The 17356-nt window shown below is 40.3% G+C and overlaps 1 protein-coding gene across 1 annotated transcript in view; it reads right to left on the bottom strand.

The window, feature by feature from the left end:
- The window catches only part of CPM (carboxypeptidase M), a 67125-nt gene extending 50091 nt beyond the window's left edge, over positions 1 to 17034 (bottom strand). Inside the window, exons 1-2 of the mRNA XM_029955456.1 lie at positions 16965 to 17034; positions 16482 to 16644 (exon numbers count right to left, since the gene is read on the bottom strand). Coding sequence (XP_029811316.1) covers positions 16482 to 16641 — 160 coding nt within the window. The 5' untranslated portion in view covers positions 16642 to 16644; positions 16965 to 17034. The remainder of the gene's footprint in view (positions 1 to 16481; positions 16645 to 16964) is intronic.
- Between the last annotated feature and the right edge of the window lie 322 nt (positions 17035 to 17356).

Here is a 17356-nt window from a genome sequence, read left to right as displayed (position 1 = left end):
TGTCATCTTTCTCATGGCCTCAGTTTCCCATCTGTAAAACAGAGGGAACACCACTGACTTCCCAGATGGATATTAAGATTTAAAATAATGCATATAGGAGCTAGCTGGAATAGGAGAAACTTAACAGAGGACCATAGGGGAAGGGAAGGGGGGAAAAAAAAGAGAGGGAGGGAGGCAAACCATAGGAGACTCTTAAATACTGAGAACAAACTGAAGGTTGATGAGGGGTGGGCGGGGGAGAGGGGAAAATGGGTGATGGGCATGGAGGAGGGCACTTGTTGGGATGAGCACTGGGTGTTACATGGAAATCAACTTGACAATAAACTATAATAAAAAATAAGAAAAATATGCTTAAGTAAAAAAAAATTAGTAAGGAGCTAGCATATAGTAGGTATTCAATCAAGTGTAGAACTTCATTACTAATCCTCAGATACCCTCCTATTCATTTTTAAACATTTTTCCAAGGACAGAGAACAGAATGTCCTATGGAAACATAATTCCCTTGGGGCTACAAATATTGCAGTACTAGTTAAGAGTTACAGGAGTCAAAATATTTTCCCTATTTATCACTGTTTTTTGAACAATGTTTCCAAAAAAAAAAAAAAAGCCCCATAATGACAACATCCTTCTAAAACTTTGTATTTTCCGAGCACAAGCTAAGATACTCTAGATGCTAAGACAGGAGAAATCACCAGATCTTAATCCTGGATCACAAGTACAAGGCACAAGGGTGTCCTCAGCCTGCGGCGCTCCACCTGCTTCTGGCGGCAAACCAACCCCCCCCCTCCCCCGACTGTGGTCTGTGTTTGCATTCACTTTACCCAGAATTCTTGTGCTCTCACCTGTCTGCCTGATAACATTCAAAGCTTTGTTCAAGTATCAGGCTTCCCTGATAAGCCTTTCTAGACTTTACCAAGCACCCTGGAGGGTAGGCCTTTGAATGTCCATAGTCCTGTTACAGTGCTTTCCCCAGGGGGTGACTGGGTGTGAGGCCCAAGGTCCAAGTCTTCTGGTTCTTTGAATCCTCCCACACATGTTCTGGTAGACAACAGGCGCTCCATAAATATTTGAATAAATGCATAAATGAATCACTAAGACACAAATTTGAGTTAAAGACCTAAATCTATCAGTTACTGAGGTAGAAGTCTGGGTTATCAATTGCTCCATCTTTGAAGTCCATTTGTTCTCAGCTCTGAAATGGGAATGTAAAGAACTCAGTTTTTACAAAGCTTGAACGAGGAAAATGTGTAAAGGGCCCAGCACAGCGCCTGGTACATAATGTGCTCAGTAAAGCGGCACTTGTGTTTCTTTCATTTCCCATCCTCATTGCTCCTGCTGGATAGCTTCCCTAGAAAAGTACACCGTGATTAGGTTCCCTCTCAGTGCTGCTGCCGCTACCTAGAAATACAAATGGCGGTCTTTCGAAAGAACAATTTAATATCCCAATATTATTTTTAACTAGAAAGTATCTGTGTACTGTTGATGGGAATATAAAATGGGACAGCTGTTATGGAAAACAGTGTGGCAGTTCCTCAAACAATTTAAAACCGGAACTACTGGGGAGCCTGGTAAGCATCAGTTAAATCAATTTAGCATCCAACTACAGCTCAAGCCATGATCTCACGGTTCATGGGTTTGAGACCTGTGTCAGGCTCTGCACAGACAGCTCGGAGCCTAGAGCTCTGAATTCTTTGTCTCTCTCTCTGTCTCTCTCTGTCCTCCCCCTGCTTATGCTCTCTCAAAAATAAATAGACATTAAAATAAAAAAACCAAAACAACTAGAACTATTATATGACCCAGCAATCCCACGTCTGGATATATCTCCAAGGGAAATGAAATCATGGTCTCTAAGAGATATCTGCACCCCCATGTTTACTGCAGCGTTACTCACAATAGCCAAGACATGGAAATAACCCAAGTGTCCACAGACGGATGAATGGATAAGTGAAACATATATATATAATATATATACTTTATTATATATATTGTCTATCATATAGAATATATGTTAAATTGTCTATTACATATAATGGAATATTATTCAACCACAAAAAGAAGGAAATCCTGCCATTTGAGACAACATGGATGAAACCTGAAGGCATTACATTAAGTAAAAGAAGTCAGACATAGAAAGATAAGTATTCTGTGGAATATAAAAAAGCCAAACTCATAGAAATAGAGTGGATTGGTGCTTGCCAGGGAATGGAGGAGATGGGGACATGTTGATCAAAGGGTACAAACTTCCAGTTCTAACATAAATAAGTTCTGAGGATCTAATGCATAGCCCGGGAGTACAGTCAACAAAACTGTATTATAAGCTTCAGAGCTGTCAAAAGTAGACCTTAAATGTTCTCATGACCACGACCACAACAAAATAGTCGTAATGGGAGGTGAAAGATGTGTTAGCTAATCTTATCATGGCAATCATTTTACCATATATGTGTATCAAACCCTCATGTTCTACATTTTAAACTTACACAATGTTAGATGCCCATCAAATCTCAATATGGCTAGAAGAAAGGTATCTGTTCCTACATCCTCTGGCATTTCTCTCTGAATTCTAGATTTAGTATTTATCAGTTTCTGTATAAGTATAGCGTACACAGAATTTGTCTTCAAAATTGCTGATTAAACAAATCATTTCCTTCCATGTATCTGTGTTCGCTGGATATATATATATATAGATAGATATAGATATAGATATATATAAAAAGATAGTATGTGGTCACAACTATTGAAATGTTTCTAATAAATTCCATTAATAAAAATCTTTAAGATTTAAATGAACAATTCAGTCCAGCTGTTGTATTTAAATCAGAACCTTTCACACAGCTTTTGGGAACAGTTATTCTTAACAGACTTAATACTGCATTTTGTTGATGTTCTGATTTACTCAGCATGGTGTGTTAGTATTTTCTCACTCCCCCCCCTCCCTAGAATAGCTGTTCTACCTTATTTCTTAAAGGGAACTTTAATGGGGTGCTTTGGGTGGCTCAGTTGGTTGAGTGTCTGACTTTGGCTTAGGTTGCATTCATGAGTTTGAGCTCTGCATCAGGCTCACTGCTGTCAACAAGGAGCCTGCTTTGGATGCTTTGTCCCCCTTCCTCTCTGCCCCTCCCCCTACTCAGCATGTGTGCATGCACACTCACTCTTTCTCAAAAAAAAAAAATTAAAAAAAAATAAGAACTCTTGGGGCACCTGGGTGGCTCAGTTGGTTAAACATCCAACTTTAGCACAGATCATGATCTCACAGTCTGTGCATTCAAGCCCCACATCCGGCTCTACACTGACAGCTCAGAGCCTGAAGCCTGCTTCAGATTTTGTGTCTCTGTCTCTCTCTTCTCTCCTGCTTGTGTTCTCTCTGTCTACCAAAAATAAACATTAAAAAAAATTAAAAAATAAGAACTCTTCTCTTAAAAAAAAATGAATCTTTATTGTAATACAAAATAAAATATAAAATTGTCAGAAATTTTCCAATCAGGAAAACAAAGTCGTCATTTTCCTACCAGGCTGATGAGGGCTCCTTCTGGATGAAGCAAAAAGCTTTCAACAATGTATACAAAGTCCTCCACGACCCACCCCCTAGCCTCCTCTCTGGCTCCCCTCTTCCCTCCCTTCCCGGTTCACCAGGCTGACTTCTCTCCATCCTGCATGTGTCTGCCACAGCAAGTCTCCTTGCCATTGCTCCCAAGGGACCAATCACACTTGTAGTTTATTGGAGGTCTCTTCTCTCCTACCCACTCCTCAGGCTGTCAATCCCATCAGGGAAGGGACCATGTCTAACTTCTTTATCTCTAAATTCCTATACTAGCACATGCCACAAACTATTAGGCATTCAATACATATCCTCTGAATAAATATATTTCAAGAAAAAGAATTTAACTGTACTTTGGGACAGATCACTTTCCTTTACGGCTCTCAGTTTTCAGTTATAGCAGCATTCAATATAGTCGGTTAACCATGACCTCAGCAAGGAAAGAGTTAAAAGAAAGAGCTAAAACGGCCAATCTGTTTTACTCACTTCTTGCTTATCCCTTGAAATCCCCTTTACCAAACTCTGAGCACAATATTCCTGGGACGTTCACTAATTAATGATGTTATTTTGACCCACTGACCCGAGTCAGTGGGTCAGGACGTACTAAGGCAAAAGCATTGTTTCAAGTAAACATGAAGATTCACGATGTACACCTGGTACCTTGTGGGAAGCTACACTCTGGATGGTCACCGAGTTTATGCAATCAGCTCCCTTGAAGACTCTGGACCACCAAGACTTGAGTGGGCTTCCCTGGGTGGAGGTACAGTTCAGAGCTGGAGAACAGGTGTCTGTGGGAGTCTCACAGAGAGAGAGCAAGGAAGCCTGTGTTGACCTTTCAACTCTTAGTCTATGTAGATCTGCGTAGATCATAGTGCTGTTCTATACTGCATATCCTCTGCTGAATAAGCCTTAGCTTGGAGGAGGATTTTATGTTGGGTTGTGAGTCCTTCTAGCAATTCATTACTGGGTAGTCAGGGGAGCCCAGACAGCTTCCTTCTTGAGCTGCCGCCCTTCCTTGAGGTCTGTGAAATAACTCTTCATTTTCCTACTTTATTGCTGATTTTCTTTTCATCTCCTTTCCTGGCTTCTATCTTCAGCAGACTCTAAATGCCATAATGTCCTATAGCTCTATTCTGGCCTACCTCTATCTTCACTTGCTTGTTAGATTATTATATTCAGTTACAATGGGTTTCAATATCATGTATGTTGCTGACTTTCAAGTATATTTCTCTAGCCAAACCTCTTCTCCAAACTCCACACCTTTCCCCAGTTGTCTATTGGATAGCCCCATTGGATGTCTACTAAGGACTTCAAACTTCTAAAAAGTTGTCTAAATCAGAGTTCTTGATTTCAACCCAAACTGGTCTTTTTCTAGTTGTCCCCATCTTGGTTAGTAATACCTCATAGACTCAGTTGGCCAAGCATAAAAGCTAAAGGTCATCCTGGATTGTTTTCCTTCTGATCTCCCCCTTTTCCTTCCAATCCATTAGGAAGTATTTTTTCTTTTTTTTTTTTTTAAGTGTTTATTTACTTGAGGAGAGAAAGCATGTGAGCTGGAGGAAGGAGGAAGAGAGACAGAGGGAATTCCAAACAGGCCCCATGCCTAGCTCGGAGCCCAACAAGGAGCACAGTCCCACAACTGTGAGATCATGGCCTGAGCTGAAATCAAGAGTCAGCCGCTTAGCTGACTGAGCCACCCAGGTGCCTCTGTTCGTTTTATTTCTGAAACAAATCTCTAATCACTCCACTTCTTTTCATTGTAATTAAGATGCAGTGTTAGCAATCATCACTATCACCATTTGCCTGATTATAATTGGATTATTCTTTCTGCTTCTATACTTGACTCTAATTCTCTATTCAGCAAAGTTATTTTTTTAAAAACCTACCTCAGTTTATATTACTGTGCTTAAAACCCTTCTGTGATTTCCCATTACTGTCAGAACAGAATCAAACTCTCCATGTTTGAATTGGTTTGCAAAATACTCTATGGTCTGGCCCCTGCACACCTCTGCAACTTCATCCAGTAGGACTCTCCCTTTGCTCACTATGCTCCAGCCCCGCTCTCTTGCTCCTATTCCTAGAAATACGGCAACAATCCTGTCCACGTCAAGGTCTGTGCAACCACTGCCCACTTCTACACTTGGAACTAGTGTACAATGCAGATCTTGTAAACACATTTTGTGCATTTAAAAGTACATGTTCTTAAACATTAAAAAGATGACCGCCCCAACTAAACTTTGTTAAAGTCAGAATGTGGTGTATCCCAATTTATCTTTTTGTTTCTTCAAAAATAGAAAGGGAACTTACCAGTAACAAATGATAAACCCACTAGGCTTACCTCTAGGTTATCACTAGGACAGTACCATTATTCATCTGGGTTCCTAAAAGTAATGGAAAAAAAATATATGTTCCCCAATTGAGTAGCCTTTATCTGAAATTTAACTCCAAATACATCTGCTATTATCAAGGTGGACATAAATCTGTCAAATTAAAAAGTAATGGTGAGGGGCACCTGGGTGGCTCAGTTGGTTGAGCATCCAACTCTCGACCTCGGCTCAGGTCATGATCTTGCAGTTCGAGTTTGACCCTGAGTCAGACTATGTGCTGATGATGCAGAGTCTGCTGGGGATTCTGTCTCCCCTTCTCTCTGCCCTTCCCCTGCTTCTGCTTTCAAAATAAACATTAAAAAATTAAAAAAAATAGTGGGGAGACTGTTGAATTGTTGCATGTTAAAATGATCTGTGCGCTCCACACATCTCCGGGCGTCTGCTCTCAACAAGAGTGACTACCACCACCTGCATTTAAGAGAATGTTAACAGATGGGCCTGACCGAGTTACCAACATCGGGCAAGGGAATGAATATTTAGTAGGATCTAAAATTTTAAGTTAAGGTTCTTCAACAGTCTATCTACCTATGAATTTCCAAAACCTATGCCTTTCTGAACCGCCTGAAGCAAAAATAACTAAACAGATCAATGCCTTCATCTTAAATCTGTACAACATAACTGAGTATGGATGGAAGAGACTCTTTGAATCGAAGGGTTTCAACTCTCTGAACTGGGTGGAATGGGGGGCTGATTTTATCACAGAATTCTCTTCCTCCCTTTTAAAATTCTCTAAATAGACACTTGAATTATTCTTGCACTTCTCAAATAAAACAAAAGATATTTACTTAACCTCTTCTTACTGAAGAGGCATGCATATCTCCTGTATTTACTCTCTTTTCTCTTAATATCTGTTTGCTTAGGATTTGAGGAGCCCAAGGGCTGGGGACACAGAACCACTCTAGGCTTGTCAGAATAATTCAATTATGCCTTTCACTGCCTGAAAGACACTCACGTCCCTGCCGCCACATCCTACATCCCAGTGACTTATCTTGAGCTGTGGCATCTACCTCTCCAACTTATATTATTTACTATAAGATAGCAGCAATTCAACCATTTCCCCATTACTCTTTAATTTTATTTACACCTTAAGAATACTAGATGGACATGGAGTTGAATTTCAGATAAAGGCTACTCAATTGGAGAACGCATTGTATTTTTTTTCTATTATTCTTAGAAACTCCATTGAATACCATAAAAATATCACAAAATACTTGACAGACTGAAGTCCTTACTACATACAACATATGTAAGGATATAAAGTTACATTCCTAGTTATATATGGCAAATGTAACTGTATAAAAGTATATACAAAAATATATATCCTATATACTTATACTGTATAACATTACTATCCTGTAGAAGGTATATTTACTTTCATTCTTCATTTACTATGCGTGGAAAAACTCTTCAGTTTTGACCTTCAGAGTGCTGGCCCATTAATAAGCACATACTTGGAACCTACGATACAGAGATGAATGCAGCCTGATCCCTGCCCCCGGAAGGACATGCAGAGTCACAGAAGATGCTCGGGAAGAGGAGTGCAGGGGGATGCTGACTCCACCCAGCGGACTGGGGAAAGGCTTCCAGGAGGAGGTAACATTTTGATCCAAGCCGTGATTAATTGAATGAGTGACCAAAAGGCCTTGAACATCCGTTCCCACTCTAAATTTCACCTGACCATATTCACAATATACTTGTGTACTTTGTCAGAAAAGGATCTTAGGCATGTGTTTGGATAACTTTCCGTTCATGTGAGTTCAGTTTTGCTCAAGTATGGTTCTAGTTTCCTCAGATTCCTATCAGAAAAATTACCCTGAGAAAACGAACGGAAAGTTGTTCACTGAAACAGAATGGTTGCTTCATTGGTTTGTCCGGGTGCTCTGTGATAGGATAAACCCTCCCAACATGTAAGCACAACTGTGAGGCCTTTATACCCCACCACGAAGGCTGTTGTCTTCAGCTCTGGGGAAGTTCATGAGAAGTCTGTGGAGCCAGTTTGAAGGCAATTTGTTTGAAACGACAGCCTTTTTCTGATGCAGTGGAGATGAAGCCTTCCTACTGGGCTTGCTGAGCTATAATGACAAGGGTCACAGACCTGCGTACTTACATTAAAACACCTGACATGCAGCAATCCTCACAGAACAGAGATGAGAAATATTTTGAGAGTCAAACTCATGTCTGTCTCCTTTAAACCAAACTCAAATTAGGATTTACTAACTTCTCAGCAAACTACTATATTACACTGAATCACTAAGGGGTAGGAAAGAATAGCAATTGCCTTAAGTTATTAAATAGAAGTTATGATTTAATCTCCTGCCCCTAACCCAAATGCATGTTGGTATTCGAAGTATTTTTTTCCCCCTAAATTAAATTCAAGTTTGGGGAGCCTGAGTGGCTCAGTCAGTTAAGAATCTGACTTTGGGGGCTCCTAGGTGACTCAGTCGGTTAAGAGGCTGACTTCAGTTAGGTCATGATCTCATGGCTCATGGGTTCAAACCCCGCATCGGGCCCTGTGCTGACAGCTCAGAGCCTGGAGCCTGCTTTGGATTCTATGTCACCCTCTCTCTCTATCCCTCTCCTGCTCACATGCTTTCTCTCCCTCTCGCTCCCAAAATAATAAACATTAAGAAAAACAAAAAAGTAAAGATTTAAAAAATAAATTCAATAACCTATATAGTGATATAAAGAACAGACCAAATACACCAAACATCTTTTGGATACTGACTACATGAACTTGAATCTATGTTTGTGATTTTATATCAATAGTTCTTAACCCTATCAGTTTATGCCTCTTTTCTCATTTTACAACTCTTCCTTTACTCTGCTGGCATAGTATTTACAGAAAACATATTTAAATATATAATTTCAAAAAGATCAATATAACATTCAAATCATATAAAAGAGAAATAAAAGGAAAACATATAGTGATAAAACATGATATCACTAGGTGAAAACTTAGGCACGATCCACTAGAGGACATAATGAGAAAGTCAGATGCTTACATCTAAGCTTGAAGGTCATTGTGAATGGATCTATTACAAATGCAGACTGACTTAGTTGTGTGGTCACCGGTGTCAGGATTTTACGAATGTGAAATCAAGTTCAGAGCTAAGCAAAACAGAATATCCCCACAATTTATGGACAGTTACATTCTTGGCAAGTTGAGCATATATTAAAACCGTGGGGAAATTATTTTTATTTGGACATAACGCAGAGTCTGATTTTAGGTTCAGATCACTGTAAACTGGTCTTTCACCTAGAGGGCAGTAGGAAACGTGGGCTACAAGTTTTTACTATGCATAACTATTCTGTGCCTTGCTGACCGGATCAGAATGCATCAGGAGGGTTCTCCCTCCACACTTGTAAGTTATGGCCCAAACCTCCCCTTTCACATTTCCAAAATTCCCCCTAGGGGGCGGTACCGCTCTTAATGAGAACCACTGTTCTCTAAAGAGATGGCATTTTGGTGGGTAGATGTCCCATGTAAGTGCCAACCAGACTCTCAGATCGCTCCTCTTGCCTGTTACTCAAAGAGTTCTGGCATATAGAAAAATATACATATATCTTTACATCAAAAGGTGGAATCCAAACTGCTTTAGATGAAACTGAATACCAAAAAGGGGTCAAGGAATTCCACAAAAGATCACTTAGCACCTAAAAAAACATTTAATACAGGACTTTTCTTGGGTGATAGAGGATAGAGGATAGTAGTTTGCTGACTTCTTCAGAATCAGGCATCAGAGGCGGGATTCGGGGGGCAGTAGATACAGAGCGAAAGGGTAAGGAATAAGAACAGTGAAAAAAGAAACTGGAAAAATTTCACAGTAAAGAGTTCAGTATTTGGCACAGGACAGACTTTGGCTCCCATCATTTATTAATAATTTGGTTCCTCTGTCATTTACTATGTACAATTCATTTAATCTCAATTCTTCATATGTAAACTGGAAGATAATGGTATTTCATACCACTTTTAGAATAACCAGGTGAAATATAATATGTGAAGTACCAGGCAAAGAGCAAAAGTCACTTGAAGTTGGCTGTCATTATTTTTAAAAAAGTTTCAAATGACACTGTCCGTAGAGTATTGCTGTTTAGATATATTTGAGATTTGGAATAAAAATGGTTACTAGATAGAAGAAGCAGAGTAAAATTCTATGTTACTTTTTGGATATTCTGGCTCAATTTCCTCTTTTAAAATAGACTATAGATGTAGAGGTAAATCTAAATCATTTCCTTATTGTAAAAAATAAATAAATAACTTGGTTATAAACAAGGCTGTATCTGTAAGATGTTTCAGAAAAGGATTTTGCGTTTTAAACCCTTCAAGAAGAAAGATTTTTCCAAACCATTATAACTTGAAATCACAAACATGTATTACAGCTGAAATTCCCAGAGTGTAATGGTCTTCTTGGTATTTGGTCCTCAATATGTCAATATTTATATCGTAATGAACACTTTATACAGCATCCCAAGCAAACTGGCTTTATGATCACACTTGAGAAATGAACAGTGTGACAGAAAAATCACATGTTGTAGCAAAATTTTATACACAATGTTCTTTTCTGGGAGCAAATCGCCAGTTAAGGTCTACCAATCAAGGGCAGCAGACAACGAGAGATCTGTGTATGAGGACACAGTACGTGCCTCGCGAGGCAGGAGTCTACACCGATTCTAGGGAGGTTTCAGAGCACCCGAAATGGCAGGAAGACTCCTGACAGATCATTCAATTAGTATCTGTTGAATGAATATGTGAAGGTGAGTGTTGTCAGGGAAAGAGCATGAGAAATACATTCTCCTTTATACATTAAACAATGAAAAATACACACTTTAGTAATCTTTATTATTATGCTTATATAAGGACACAAGATCTACCCTCTTGACAAACTTTTAAGTATACAATCCAGTATTGTTAACTGCGGGCACAGTGCAGTAAAGTAGATCTCTATGACAGATTCGTCTTGTAGAACCAAAAGTTCGTACTCTTTGACAAACACAATGATCTTTCAAACCGCTAATGCCAGTACTGATTTATGACTAATATAAGATTTAGAGAAGTGGTTTTTTTTCTTAGCATACATTTTTCTAAGATTATAAAAATCAATATAATCTTTTTGGGAAAGCGATTTGGTTACATGAATCAAACACATAAAACTGCTTAAGACCTGGTAATTTCCTTTGGGGAAAAGTATCCCTAAGAGCAACTAATGTATCCCAAACAGCGGCTTTTATGCAGAAGTTTCCATGTGCCAGGCTCAGCAACTCCAGGTCACATTGCTACAGAGTCGAGGATCTAGAATTTGCACTTGGGCACTGTGGTTCCAAAGTTGGTGCTCTGACAACTTTTGCTGTCTTAGCTACGAGGTCTCCTATGGCATTATTTGTAACATGAGGAGTTCAGAAACAAACTTAATGACCACCAGTAGGGTAGATGTTAAATAAACACTAGAATTTCCACTGATAGGACACAAAGCAGGCATTAGCACCAAGTTTTAGAAATAACATGTTTGCAAGGACAAACAAGATAATTGGCTTAAATGTGCAGAGGAAAGGCACAGAGCAGTACACAGTGATTTTTTTCATCTACCAAATGTTTCCTTTGTGTGGTGAAATTTTAATTTTCTTCTTGGTGCTTTGCTGTATCTTCCAACTATTCTAAATGAACTTGAATTCCTTTTGTACTCAGAAAAAAAAGTAACAAATTTCTTTCTAGGTCAGTACAGCCCAACCAATGCAATGCAAGTCACAGAATTTAAAACAAAATGTCCTAGTAACCATAACTGCATTAACAAGGTAAAAAGAAACAGGTGAAATTTTTAAATATTTTAAACGTACAGTTCTAAATTATCATTTCCACGTGTGATCATTTTTAATGAAGTATTTACTTTTTTGTATGAAGTCTGCAGAATCACGTTTAGCATACCTCAATTCTGTCCAGTCACACTCCAACTCCTCACCGGCCAGGCGACTAGTGGCCACCAAACCGGACAACAGAGCTACAGGTCCTTGGCACAGGCTATGCTCATCAATGTGCCCAGATTGTGGCTCTGAAACCCTCCACCAACAACCTCGGTCTCCCCTTCACCACGTACAGCTGTGTCAAACTGCTTCTTTAAAGAACAAAGAGAGGGGCACCTGGGTGGCTCAGTCAGTTAAGCTTCCGGCTTCGGCTCAGGTCATGATCTCATCGTTCATGGGTGGGGTCAAGCCCTGCGTCAGGCTCTGGGCTGACAGCTAGCTCAGACCCTGGAGCCTCCTTCAGATCCTGTACCTCCCTCTCTCTCTGACCCTCCCCTGCTCGCACTCTCTCTCACTGTCTCTCAAAAAATAAATAAACATTTAAAAAACTAAAAAAAATAAAAAAATAACGAGCAGAGTTCAGCCAGGGAGATGCAGGGCTCTGCATTGGAATCCTCTAACACCTACTGTTTGTGTGATCTTCAGCAACTAACTTCGCTGGGCTTCACTCGACCTGTTTCGTAAACAAGGATAACAATACCTACTCAGAATTGGGGAGACTGAAGTAATGTATTAAATACATAATGCGTGGAAAGCACTGAATAACAGACCTTTATAATCTACTCCTTGGCCTTTGCAACCTTCTTTATTCAAATAAAGGTTAGACTTAGCAGGAGGTTAAGATTTTTAAAGAGATGGTAGAAAATCTCATTTTAAATGGTCCTCAAACTAGAAAAAGGAATACTCATGCACTGCTGGGAACGCAGACTGATGCAGCTACTCTAAAAAACAGTATGGAGTTATCTCAAAAAGTTAAAAACATAACTACTCTACCATCTAGTAATTGCATTACTGGGTATCTACCCAAGGAATACAAAAACACCAATTCAAAGGGATACCCATACCCTTATGTTTATAGCAGCATTATTTATGATAGCCAAGATATGGAAGCAACCCAAGTGTCCACTGATAGAAGAATGGATAAAGAAAACGTGGTGTGTATATATATATATATATATATATATAAAGGATATTATTTGGTCATAAAAAATGAAATCCTGCCATTTGCAATGACGTGGATGGAACTACAGAATAAATGCTAAGCAAAATATGTCAGCCAGAGAAGACAAATACCCTATGATTTCACTCATAGAAAATTTAAGAAACAAAACAAAAAGAGCAAAAGAAAAAAAAAGAGTCACAAACCAAGAAACAAACTCTTAATTGTAGAAAACAAACTGATGGTTACCAGAGCGGGGGGTGGTACAGGATGGGTGAAATGGGGTGATGGGAATTAAGAAGTACACTTCTGATAAGCATCAGGTGATATATGGAATTGTTGAAGCACTATATTGTACACCCTGAAACTAATATGACACTGTATGTTAACTGAAATTAAAATAGAAACTTAAAAAGCCAGGAAGAGAAGAGAGAAGGAAGGAAGGAAGGAAGGGAGGAAGGAAGGGAGGAAGGAAGGGAGGAAGGAAGGGAGGAAGGAAGGGAGGAAGGAAGGGAGGAAGGAAGGGAGGAAGGAAGGAAGGAAGAAAGGAAGAAAAGTAACAAAAAAAAATGTAGAACTAATTTTGGGGTGTGTGGAAAGGTTCATTGGGGAAATCCACAATAAATACATTTGTCCTTTAAAGGGGGCTACTTGTAGCAGGCAATTAATGGCACACAGCTTTACTGGCTTCACAGACTTTCACTCAGCAAACATTCAATTCACTAAATAAACACGTAAATTACTGAATTATGTGCCAGCAGCATATTAGACAAAGGGGGATAGGAGTGAGAAAATAAAGGGCTGGTGGTGGTGTGTTGACTTAAGTAAATGGAGGAATGAATGAATACACCAATGAATATTGTACCTTTTCTAATTTTTCTCAACTGAGTTGTCAGTTTTTTGAGTTGCTTCTCTTGTTTCACCTAAGATTTTACTAGGTCATTAGGTAATGGGGTTTCTTCCAAAGGCTCAGCTGAAGTATGGTCAGTCTACTAAGGCTGAATGTGGGCAAAGTGCAGAGGTGTGCTCGACTTTTGTGTGGGTTTCAAACATTTCAAAATAAAAAACTGAAAAAAAAATCACCAACTATAATGGAAAGTCATCATCACGACATTAATCAATCCTTTTAAAGCATCATTTTTTATAATACATCATTGAAAACTATACAGAAGCTCCAAAGAGGTGAAGGACTAGGAAAACTCACATAACCAAGAGAATGAAATACTACAGAACAACCAATTTACATCCGCAGACCTTGTCAATGCATAGACATATGTAATGAGAGGATGTGAATTGAGGAAAAAAGCAGAAGAGAATCCATGATTACAAAAACAACAAAAACATACATGACGTGTATTTACAAACACTGAAACTGTGTTTGACCAGGTAGGAATACTACTTTCTCTTCTAGGTAGGCTGTGCATGTTAATAAATAAGTAAATAACACATATGGTAAATGCCGTTTGCTAAGCAAAGCTTATCCGACACCAGAGGGCAGACAGCTGGGAAAACTGCCGAGTCTAGCGAAGAGAGTACCAAGAAATGAGCACTGGTCTTCCATGCTCATGATAACGGGCAGTGATGCAGTGTAGAGTTTTAACCCACAGCCTGGAATCTTTTTCCTAATCTAATTATTCACAACAATATAGTCAACACATTTGACCACTAGTGTCAGATTTTAGTTCTACATGATAATTTCCCCGTCTTTTCGCCACAAGGGTGCATACAAAGGAAAATTAAGCCTGCTGGCTTTCACTGTTACTGTGGTCTGATGCCATCTTGCAATGGATCAGAATAGCTGGTTCACGTTATGTTTCCCCAATTTTCCTTCAAAGCACTTTGTGCTGGAAAACATAAAAACCTGCCAAATCACTTAGTACTTAAAATTAACACTCTCATCACCTTGGGGTTTAAATGATGACTGAACAATAACTCAAGATAGTTAAGTCTCATATTTGCTTTATTAATATAATGAGTATTCTTAGATCTTTTAAAACTGCTCTTCTCTAGCCCTAGGGGAAAAGGATTTCAAAAGCCTGAACACATATGCTGATTCAAGATACGATTTCTCACACTTCCAACCTCTGTAATTTGGGATTATAGAGCAATATAGAGTAATTCTGACACCAACTCATTGGCTATATTGTTTAAAAACAAAGGTACCCTTACGCCCATGACCCACACTTTTTCTTTTGCATTGCATGTAAGTAAATTTGTATAATAGGCCTTCTTTAACGTAAAAACCAAGACTTTAATTTTTTTTAAATGATTGAGAATATGGGAATTAAAAGACACTCCTTGGCTCAAAAGCTCAGAGCTAAAATCTGTAGTTTCAACATACCTTATAAAGAGTGGAGATCCAAATTGCATAAACTTGACAAAACTTTTGATTTAAGCATTAAACTTCTAGGTAATCTCTTTAGGGGTACCAATATAAAAATATTAAGAAATAACAATGTTTGGGGCACCTGGGTGGCTCAGTCGGTTAAGCGTCTGACTTTGGCTCAGGTCATGATCTCACAGTTCGTGGGTTCAAGCCGGGCATCAGGCTCTGTGCTGACAGCTAGCTCAGAGCTGGAGCCTGCTTCGGATTCTGTGTCTTCCTCTCTGACCCTCCCTGCTCACACTGTCTCTCTCTGTCTCTCAAAAATAAATAAAAAATTTTTTAAAAAAGAAAAAAAAAGAAATAACAATGGTTGTTAAAAAGTACTTGCCTTCTCCCCAAAATATCTAAGCCTTTAAGTAGAATGATTTGAATGCCAATCCTGATTATAAAATCTACCACCTGGTGATCTTGAGCAAAATACTTATTATGTCTCTGATTTAAATTTCCTGTCTATAAAAATGAGGCTTACTATGTAGTTATATATTTATATTTTATAGTTTCTAAATTAATTAAATGATAAACTGAAAATGCTAGTCCCAATCATTGCCAGCGTATATTAACCAGCAATTGTTCTATTCAAATAGATAATTTTAAAACAGCCTCTGAACAATGTCAGAGCCACTAATTTGCATTAGCCATAGGGCTAATTACATGACACAAATCTTACCAATTGTACTCTTTAACATTAAAAGAAACTTCCAGAACTGATGGTTTTGCATCACTTTAAGTCATAGGACTAATTATACATGACAGAAATCTCTCCAACAGAACCAGTTCAGCTTAAAAGAGACTTGAAAAAAGTACGAACAGTCCAGACCATACTTAAAGAAGCCAACGAAAAGGGAAAGCCGCGATGGATAAACGGAGACTTTCTTGACAGAAGTTTATCTACCAAGAAAAACTAAAATACACATCCCAAGCAACGAGTGTCTGCGAGATGGAAAAAAGAACGCCATTAACGCGTAGGAGGCAATGACACTGAATGACAGCAGAGAGGTTTAGTAAAATTCAGGTCTTCCTACTACTGCCCTGACACAATAACACAACACAAAACAACACAACACATAAAAGCAGAAAACAGCCAACACGCAAGGCACTGGTCTACCCGCTTGAAGCTCCTCTGAGCAGCTTCAGGGAAACGGGACAGGAAGCCAAGGCATATTTAATGAATGAAAGCGAGGACTGAGGGTTTGGGAAAGCGCACGAGATGGACCCTACCTTTCACGGATTTCCCAATACTGTGTAAACGAGTGATAGAACTGTAGTTTTTGGCCACGTTCTTCAAAAACTCTTCCATGTCCTTCTGGTGGTGGTAGCCGAAATCCAGCGCAGCTACCAAAGGCAGCAGCAGCCCTAGCCAGAGGCGGGCGAAGTCCATTTTCTAGAGACGAATAAAAATCACAAAGCTGAGAACAGATAAAAAGCGGGGGGGGGGGGGGCCGAGATTGTGGACGTCACTAGCTCGGCTCAGTACTCCAATGTCGAATCTCATGACACTACGGCTCCCTGCTTCCAGGAGGTAAAAGTTGGAAGCAGCACCTTCGGGAGTTGGTGCAAGCTGAGCACCCGCAGCCCCGAGTGCCCTCCATCCCGCTGCCGCCCCTCCTTCTCCTCCCCTCCCTCTCCACCTCTCCCTCTCCACCGGGAGTCGCCACGGCAGCTGCGGCAGCTGCTCGGGGCTCCGCACGCCCTGAGCCTCACCCCTGCCCAGGCGCGCACCTCCACCGCCGGCAGTCAGCCGGGGCCAGACATTATAGCCGGTTGGGGGACGGGCGCAACTCAGGCCCCGCCCCCGGAGCCTGACTGACGTCCCGCCGGCCCACTCAGGAGCCGCGCGAGTCCCTCCTGGGCGGGGCCGAGAGCCGGCCCGGGGTGGGGGTTTAGCGCCCTTCGCACCTGGGCAAACTGGAGCCGGCGCCCTGCGGTGTTCAGGGGCTGCGTCGGCACGTGGGGGTGGGCAGCGGAGAGCGGGGCGAGGAGGAGGGGGAGCCAAGTCACCTGTCGCGGTCCCGGGCTTTACCAGCGCCCAGAATTGGAAGTGTGGCCTCTCCTGACCACGGCTCCAGCGAGGGGCACGCGGGCGTTTGGGTGTC

This window comes from Suricata suricatta, chromosome 10, assembly GCF_006229205.1.
Source record: "Suricata suricatta isolate VVHF042 chromosome 10, meerkat_22Aug2017_6uvM2_HiC, whole genome shotgun sequence".
Lineage (NCBI taxonomy): Eukaryota > Metazoa > Chordata > Mammalia > Carnivora > Herpestidae > Suricata > Suricata suricatta.
Note: the sequence above shows the minus strand (reverse complement) of the source record. Positions and strands in the feature narration are given on the sequence as shown.